The 9,246-nt window shown below is 42.2% G+C and overlaps 1 protein-coding gene across 1 annotated transcript; it reads right to left on the bottom strand.

Moving 5' to 3' along the window:
- Nucleotides 1–3,434: 3,434 nt before the first annotated feature.
- LOC307027476 (E3 SUMO-protein ligase ZBED1-like) lies at nucleotides 3,435–7,091 on the bottom strand. The gene is made up of 3 exons (XM_079695734.1): nucleotides 5,999–7,091; nucleotides 4,710–5,329; nucleotides 3,435–4,540 (listed from the first exon to the last, which is right to left on the bottom strand). Exons 1-3 carry the CDS (start codon nucleotides 6,843–6,845, stop codon nucleotides 4,136–4,138), a joined length of 1,872 nt encoding a protein of 623 aa, XP_079551860.1. The 5' UTR covers nucleotides 6,846–7,091; the 3' UTR covers nucleotides 3,435–4,135.
- Between the last annotated feature and the right edge of the window lie 2,155 nt (nucleotides 7,092–9,246).

The raw sequence follows: 9,246 nt of genomic DNA, 5'->3' as shown, positions 1-9,246 counted from the left end.
ACCCAGCATGCCTGGCTGTCAGAGCAGAAGAACCCGTTTGTGTGCTCACAGAGCATGCGCCCCTTAAGCCCCGCCCCCCGAGCACACACTCTCGGCTCACTAGAAAGAATGGAGAGAGAGAATAAATCTAGATTCGGCTTTTAGTGCATTTTACAACTTTAAGGACTTAATGATTCTAGGGCTATACAAAAGTTCATACTGGGTAGTTTATTTAGTTTCAAAAAAATTATCCACCGATTTACAGACGTCTCTTTCCCAATGTTAGTCAAGGGGAAAAAGTATTTCTGGGCCTGTCGACGTCACAGACTGATAAAGAAATTGTAGTACCGCCGTTTGGACACAACGAATATTTTCCTCAGATTCTGGCGCTCTTCCTGGGGGCTTGGTCTTGAGATGGAAAATGCTCGTTGCCAAAAGTGCAATAAGAATGTATCATGTACGGGCGGTAACACAAGCTATTTTTTCTAAACATTTAGCAAAAGTGCACCACATTCAGACGGAGGAATGCACCGGGTTCGACTGTCTTTCTAGTAGCTCTGTAGCCCCATCCACGAGTAACGTTTCCACGTCAGGTATACAGTATATTATGTATGCTAGCAGCAACACACAGAGTTAACTCAATGATACAAACATGGGTTAATGATTAGAGGTCACTGAGTTATTTATTTTGTTAAAGTTACAGCTATTCTGTTTGCAGTTCTATCATCACATCATTTAATATGATTTGTTAAAACATTGTTGTTTCTTATTTTCAGTTTGCTTCAAGCAGTGGCTGTATGAGAAAGACGTGGAGGACCAATAAATGCTGGCCAGATTGGCAAAGACCGGAAGATACATAACAGAGAAGATAATGGATATTAACAAGAAAAAGACAAATAATGTTTATAATTTCGTTGTTGCTGTTTACATTTTGAATTATATTTTTTATTTTTTAAATCAAATGCATCTATTTTAGATGATATATTTATTTAGATGTAGGTTTTTTTTGTAATATTATTGTATTAAGTATAATTTATTAAATAAAAATACTGTTATGAACACTATACAATGTCTTTATTTTGATAGTTACCAGAATACATTGTATATTTAATACTAACATAAGCTGGTGATAGATAAATGCTGGTCTGCTGGTATGCCAGCAGACAAATATTTATAAAGAAAGAAACAGAAGGTAGGAAATGATGATAGCTAGACTCAGAATAAATCACACAGCATTGAATGGTACGATGCATGTCATGGGGAAAAGTAACAGTGACAAGTGTAGGAACTGTGGAGTTAAAGAAAATGTGGAACATCTATAAAGCTGAAAGTAAAAACTAAAGAATAACGTTTTAGAGGCAGTGAGGGAATGGAGTGTGGTTGGTATTTTGGGAACAAAAGGAGAGGGAGAAAGAGCTAACAGAAAGGCACTGTTTACCTTTAGTGAAACTGGGTTAGGTAAAATTATCTAACATTAGGTCAGGAAAGATCATAGATTGTTGTTTTGTTTTGTTTTATTTATTATGTTTTTTATTTAATTATTTTTGGATTAGATCATAGATACGTCCATGAGTTAAGAGATGGAATGATATGATGATTCACATTCATGTACAGTAGGTGGCGGTATGCACCTTAAAGTTGTTTGCAATCCGCCAAAAAACCAAGAGAAGACGAAGTCTACTGGTTTGCCAATGGACAATTTACACCGAAGAAGAAGAAGCGAACATTTCTGGCGGGTGAAATTTAGAGTTTCAGATTATATGCGATGTCTGACTCTGAGAATTTAGTAGTTTGCCTTATAGTCCTTCTCCTCCGTTTTCTTCCTCTTATCGAGTAGTCAGTGTGGTGCTGTTGCTTTGGTCTGGGTCTCTGGATCTGTGAGCTAACCACGCCCCGTTCATTTGCATATAAGGAATGGAAATGTCTCATCAAGAAAGGTCTCATCATGAAATACAAGTCACCTGAAATAAATAAATGTGTCATTATGAAATACAAGTCATCTGAAATAAATAAATATGTCATTATGAAATACGATTCTCTTGAAATAAATACATTTGTCATTATGAAATACAAGTCTCCACTCCACTAAGCAGGGATTCGCCGATTATACCGGCCAGCCTTTCATCCATAGGGGTGAGCTCCGGTGCGCCCTTACCCCCTCCCGTGGCACACACACTCTGCCTGTGTGAGACCAGGCGTCTTTTGGCCTCCACCTTAATGTCTGACGAATTATTTTTTATTTCCGCGACAGTGCGACCCTGTGCTGATGCAAAGTTGACAGCATCTGCCACATGCTGCCACTCTGTTGCCTTTTTGGCATTCGTTATGCCAATACTATGGCCACCAAACAAAATGTTTTTCTTTGTCTCTACTTCTCCGACAAGGATTTCAACTTCACAGTTGTTGAAGTTTCTTTTCTTGCCTCTTTTTTCGCTCTTTGCCATGTTCGTTTTGCCTGAAATCGGTTTGATGAATATTCATTATGGGCGTATCAATGACTATTTATAGGCACATATGGGTGTGACGGGAAGCCCGCAAAAGCTGCACCGTATTTCGAGTTGATTGGGATTTATAAAGGGAAACCGGCGTAGGAAGTGCCATACGCACTTTCCTCGCCGGTACGCAATGTTTGGTGAATCTGGAAGTGGCGGAAAATGTATGGACCTATTTGTCGGATTTCTACTACGTAAGCAACCTTCCCACGTCAATCCTACGCACGGCGTTATAAATGAGGCCCATGGTCTCAAGCATAATGAACACTTGATGCCTGAAATGTAAAAGCCTTACGTTTAAAGGCGTTCAGAACTCACCGTCTAAATGGCAACATTTTTGCCCAAAACATTGGGGATCATTTGTACTTCTCATTTTTAAACAAATATTGCATTTTCTGATATTACGAATATATTTTTATTTTATTTTAGCATGGTTGTTATTTCCGAATCTATTCTTGCCCAGATCTTAGTTTGTTCATGCTAAATGAAGACACTTAATCTCCCTGGTCAGGGTTCATCTGTTTTGGTGCTGACATGTTGAGTTTACATATGGTTAGGTCCTCAAATCTGTTAACCAAAGCGCATTATGCCTAAAGTGTACAAGTTATCCTGTCCCATTGCCCCACCAACACACACACACACACACACACACACACACACACACACACACACACACACACACACACACACACACACACACACACACACACACACACACACACACACACACACACACACACCACTGGGCATACGCTTCTAAAAGCACCTAATGGACAGATTGAGGGCACATATATGCTCTTATGGTGCCCACACAATATCAAAAGGTTAATTGGGGTAATGGTCTAGCACAATTTGGGCTTTCTGCAGTGTGCAGTGTGTGTGTGTGTGTGTGTGTGTGTGTGTGTGTGTGTGTGTGTGTGTGTGTGTGTGTGTGTGTGTGTGTGTGTTAGGGCTGAACGATTTTAAGAAAAAATTGAAATTGTGATTTTTCTGGCAGAGATTGCGGTTTCGATTTCAACCACGATTTATTTTCTTTAAATCAAGTTTCAGTGTAAATTAATTAAAACAATGAATTTCATTAAGATAATGCAAGAATGAAAACGGCTGGCAACAGATTTCAAATGCAAGACTGTTTATTAACAAAATATCAAGCATTAAAAAGATCAATGGCTCAGCAGCATCAGAATAATTGCACTTTTGTAAAATAACGTAGGCTACATACAAATTATAAATTATAACAACAAAGTGGAGCAAAAAAAGAAGTCTTACCTTAAAAGTAGTGCAAAATGGCTCAAAGGAGCTAGCTTATGAACATCAACATCAGCAGCAGTTACAGATATTCAACCCGTGTATTCAGAAACCTGTGCTTCTTCTTCAAATAAAGTGGCAAGAGGAAGTGAAATGTAAAGGTAGTAAAAATAAATAATAATAATAATCATAATAATTTAAAAAGTTTAAATTACCCTACATTTTCCTCATCAAGAAAAGATGTCAAACTGGTTAAATTATTTTACATCTAGTCTGTATACAAAAGATAAGTAAAAAAGAGGGAACATCTTTTTTAATGGAACAAAGACATGTCAGGGTAAGGTGCCGATAAGAGATTTCAGGGCAAAGTGCAGAAGAACAACAACAAAAATCAATAAATCTTCCCCTTCATCCCTTCAGAGATTTTTGGCCAAGAAAACCAACATGTCAACCTTTGCTGGCTTCAGACATGCACGCTGACATGTGACAATATTGCCACTGGCACTGAACAGTCTCTCTGATGGTGCACTCGTTGCTGGTATGCAAAGGTACTTACGAGCCAACTTGCTAAGCCATGGGAAGTTGACATTGTGCACTCTCCACCAGGCCAGTGGATCTTGCTCTCCATCAATGGTAGGAGTTATGAGGTAGTTGTCCAGTTCTGCTTTAATGGTATCCTCCAACTGCACAGTAGAGGAAGCAGGGACCACCTTGGTCTTAAAAAAGCTGCCCAGTGACCGCTTTCGTTTTGTAGAGGTGGATGGTGGTTCTTCTTCTGCACTCAGGGGCATGGTATGGGTTGTGACACAAGCCCTCTGCTCCTACAACACACAGTAATAAGAGGCATCAATGTTTTGCTATCAGTTGTGATTAAGACCAACGAGGCATTTTGTCTAAAAGTTTAAAATGTCAGTAGAGTATAGTTAAAAAAAAACTAAAAATACAACTTTTTGTTTTATTTTGAAACAACAAAGAAAAAGGACAGCTTACCTTTTGTGCCACCTGTTCCATTTCCATCTTCACTCTGTCTTTGATGTATGGGACATTCTCTTCGCTTATGTAGCTTGTCTTGAATCTTGGATCAAGGAAGGATGTGATGTCCAAGAGCTCCTGTGTCACTGGGTCGCTGTATTTCTCTTCAATGTAGTGGAGAGCTCTTGATTTGATCTCCTTGGTGAGATTTGTGTCCTGGTCAGTTTCAGCAAGCGTTGCTGTTCTGAGGAGATGGAGCACTGGCTTCAGGTATGACACGCTTACGTAGTCCTCACCTGAGAGGGCGTCTGTGAACTCCTGAAGAGGACCGAGGGCATTGTTTACAGATTCAAGTACATCTATGTCTTGCCAAGTGGGGATCAGGTGCCGCGTCTTCCTGTCTTCAGACAGAACCTGGCACAGTGCCTTGCTCTGCTCCAACACCCTCCCAATCATTTTCTGCCGGGAGCCCCATCGTGTCGGACATTCAGTGACCAGTGACTGTTGAGGTAGGTTTAAGTCTTGCTGTGCCTGTTTGAATGCCCTCTTCTTCTTCCAGCTGTGAGTGAAGACCGCAACCAGCTGCTTGCAAAGTCCTGTGGCCCGTTTGATTCTTTGATCATCTTTGACAGCATTTTCTGGTGGAAAACATTACATGTATTACAGTATGAAAAGCCATAAGGATAGCTCATAACACAGAATTCATAACATATTGATTACATCTGTTGTCTTCTTGTATTAAGTTCAATGACGTTTTTTTAGCAGCAGACGTCAGGTGGTACTACCACAGTAAGTTATTGCCCATAAATTAATTTGTAATTGGTAATTAATGTACAAGCAAGGAATATCCTTATCAGATATTCCACTAAAAAACAAAAAATCATTTAATTCGTAATATAGTGGCATCAGCTGTGGTTGCACCACCCTGACATCTGCTGCTACAAAAACGTCATTGACCCATTAGTAAGGGCTTCAAAAATAGGGGAGACCGCCTTTGCATCTCTCGGCAATCCGCAATTAAACAGAAGCAAGCAGTATTGGGAGGTTTTAAAGTTTACCCATGAAAGGGTTCATTTTTCTCACTAGGATAAACAGTATGTTAAAGTAGCATTGCGCTAACAGTTGGTCAGCTAACTACAGCTTGACAACAAACCTCTCGGCGCTTCGTCCCTCCCCCCTCCCAACTGTGTTTGAGGGCAGAGTAATATAGCAGAGACTAGGGCCTCTGCGAGGATAATACGAACTCTCACACTTGTAGTAACTTTGTAAACATACACACTCGCACGAACACACATTCTTGTACTTACCAATTGCAAGATGCAGCCTGTGTCCGAAGCACTGCAGTCTGGTCCATTGGTTAAGTTCCATTGCTTTGATCATATTTGTAGCGTTGTCTGTTGTTATGCACGTCTGGGCCTCTTCTTTTAGACCCCAGTTGGCCAAGCACTCCTTCAGCCCCATGGCAATATTCTCCCCTGTATGGTCAGTGGGGAAGTATGCTGTCTGCAGGCAGCGGCTACACAACTCGAAGTTGGCGTTGACGAAATGCACGGTCAAACTCATGTAGGGCTCGGTCGTTCTGCTTGACCACAGATCAGTAGTTGACGCATAAAACTCTGTGTTTTCCAGATCATTTAGAACTTTGGCCTTACATTCTGTGTAGAGCTGTGGGATGGCAACTTGATTGAAGTATGTGCGGGAGGGCAGAACATACCTCTTATCCATTGTGCGTAGCAAACTTTTAAATGCGTCTTTGGTCACTGTGTTTACAGACACCATGTCCTTCGATATGTAAGTCGTTACGGCAGCGGTAATCTCCTTGTGTCTTCGGCTAGTTTTTTCATAAGGCGTCACACTGGCGAACGATGATGTTATTGTTGGCTGACTTGCCGAAGTATGGCTGCTGCTTGATGTTTCACGGTTCTTTTTCGCCATGCACTGCTCATACAAGTTCAGGTGGTGAACTCTCAAGTGGCGATGTAAATTGGTGGTATTGCCAGCCGATGTAGCCACTTTTACACAACATGTTTGGCACATCACCTGTTTCTGGTGTTCATCATCATCCTCAAATCCAAAATACTGCCAAATGACCGACGTGCTGTTTCTTTTTGGTATTAATTTAGTCGGCTCTGCTTCTGCTCCCGCTTCTGCCATGCTTGAAATTTAATGACGAGCTACACACTGATTGGGGTGGAGAACACGTCATCTGGTCACGCGCAGGCTGCAGCTTTCTGATTGGTAGCTGGCACAGAGCCTTGGGCATTCATGTGAAATTATTGACGAAATTATTATTATTATGCACCAAGAAAAACCGCAGCTTTGACGATCCCAAAATCGTGTTGTCTGAGATCGCGATTTTCGGTCTAAAACGATAGATCGTTCAGCCCTAGTGTGTGTGTGTGTGTGTGTGTGTGTGTGTGTGTGTGTGTGTGTGTGTGTGTGTGTGCGTGCGTGCGTGCGTGTGTGTGCTGACATTATGTTTCATGTTAGATGGAGTAGGTGTAGTTCACTGAGGGTGAGAGCAGCAGGCCGGCAGATGGCAGACTGGACAGTGAGCGTGCACGTATTCATAAGCGAGCCATGCTTCAGCTTCACGCTGCTGTCATACACACCAAATGGGATGCAACTCTATTAGCCTAATTGGAAGAGTGTGTGACAGCAGCCGTAAACATCTTCAGTACGGAATCATCAGTCAGTAGCCATGTGGTGAGCGGAGCAGCATCATGCATCAGAGCTGTCCACTCTGAGGAGACCACTCTTGCCCCTTTTCCACCAAACTGGTTTCAGGGTCAGTTCCGGACTACAGCCTGATTTAGCTCTGGTTCTTCCTGTTTCCACCGCAGATCAGAGCTGACCCCACTCGGCTGCCCGGCAAGAACCAAGAACCAATACTTCACGCTTACGTCGGAGGCGGGGGGCCGGATTAACCTGAGCAATAACAACAAAATGCCGAAAATTCTGTTCAGCAACACAAACAACTAAGAACCAGGATGGATGCCAGTAAATGTAAGCTGCAGTGTACTGCTGAAGAGACAAATGACCTCCTCAGGCTTTGGTCAACGCAAGAGGTACAGAGGAAGGTGGACGGCACAACGCTGTCTAAAGCTATTTTTCCAGCAGCTGCAGCGGGAGTTGGCCACCGCTGGATACCACCAGACTCTGGAGAAAATAAGCAACAAGCTAAAAAAATCAGAAAGACTACCATGATCATTGTTGTTGTTGTAAATATGGCATCTGAGGAGCCCACTCTGATTAGCTCACTCGGAGGATCACACTCTGAGGAGCTTACTCTTGCCCCTTTTCCACCAAACCCGGATCTGGTTCAAGAACCGTTATTTTGCTTTTCTGGTGCTGAACCGGTTCTTCTCTGTAGCACCACTTGTGTTTCGGCCGCTCAGAGCTCGAGTGGAGCTTAAGTGGAGCTCGAGTGAAGCTGCGTCATCGTTTGCATCATCACGTAAACGTTTACGTGCCTTCTTGTGACACCCACATGGCGCGAAAATCCCTCATATCGACAACAACAATGATCCTGGTATCTTTCTGAGTTTTTTTAGCTTGTTGCTTATTTTCTCCAGAGTCCGGTGGTATCCAGCGGTGGCCAACTCCCGCTGCAGCTGCTGGAAAATAGCATAAGAGGAGCTCACTCTGAGGAGGAGCTCACTCTGACCCAGATACAGAGCTGAGCTTTACTCCGATCATCAGAGGGGGAGAATACTCAAATCCTGTACTTGAGTATAAGTAGAAGTATCAGAGTGTAGGAATACTCTGTTACAAATACAAGTCCTGCATTCAAAATGTCACTCAAGTAAAAGTAAATGTTATCATCAAAATATAGTGTTAGAATTTCTTTAGCCTCGGATAACCTGAAAAGAGTACAAGGAAGCTTATAAAAGTAAACAGCATTTAATTAAACAAATGATGCGGCGATATACAATGAAATGTGTTGGTAGTTCCCCGTCTCCCAGCTGTTGGTCCCGTTCACGTTGGGGCAGTGAAGAAGAGCTCGATTCTCCCTGTCCATCAGTAGTACCCCTCAATGAAGTGCCCAATACCTCAACATGGGCGGGAGCTCAACATGGGCGGGAGCTTAACATGGGCGGAGCCTCAACGCCCCTCCATCTCAACCTTTGAGGCACGTGACGGTACGTGACACGTGGGCGGGAGGTCAACGTGGGCGGAGCTTCACAGATGACGCGTTGCATCCTGTTTCCGGGGTAGCAGTTCTGTTCTGTTAATCATAGCATCAGAGTACGATGGAGGTAAGTATCCCTGAATAAATTAACTATCTGTTTTTGCTGCTGTTTAAAATGTGTTGATTTTAAGTCTCACTTATTTGCTGTCAAATGTGCGCTGTCGCTACTAGGACGTGCATGTCCTAGTGATGCAGTAAGTAAAACTATATTTGTATTGCTTCAAAATATTAGGATTGGTGTACAAGCAAAGTCCTGAAAACTTTAGGAAAGTCTTTATATTATTTTTGCACTACTTGAGAAATACTAATAACTATAGGCCTACTATGCATAACCTATATTTCAATTCGATTTTTACAAAATAA

Source organism: Notothenia rossii (genome assembly GCF_949606895.1).
Source record: "Notothenia rossii genome assembly, contig: scaffold_95, whole genome shotgun sequence".
Taxonomy (NCBI): domain Eukaryota; kingdom Metazoa; phylum Chordata; class Actinopteri; order Perciformes; family Nototheniidae; genus Notothenia; species Notothenia rossii.
This window is presented reverse-complemented; position numbering and strand designations above follow the sequence as displayed.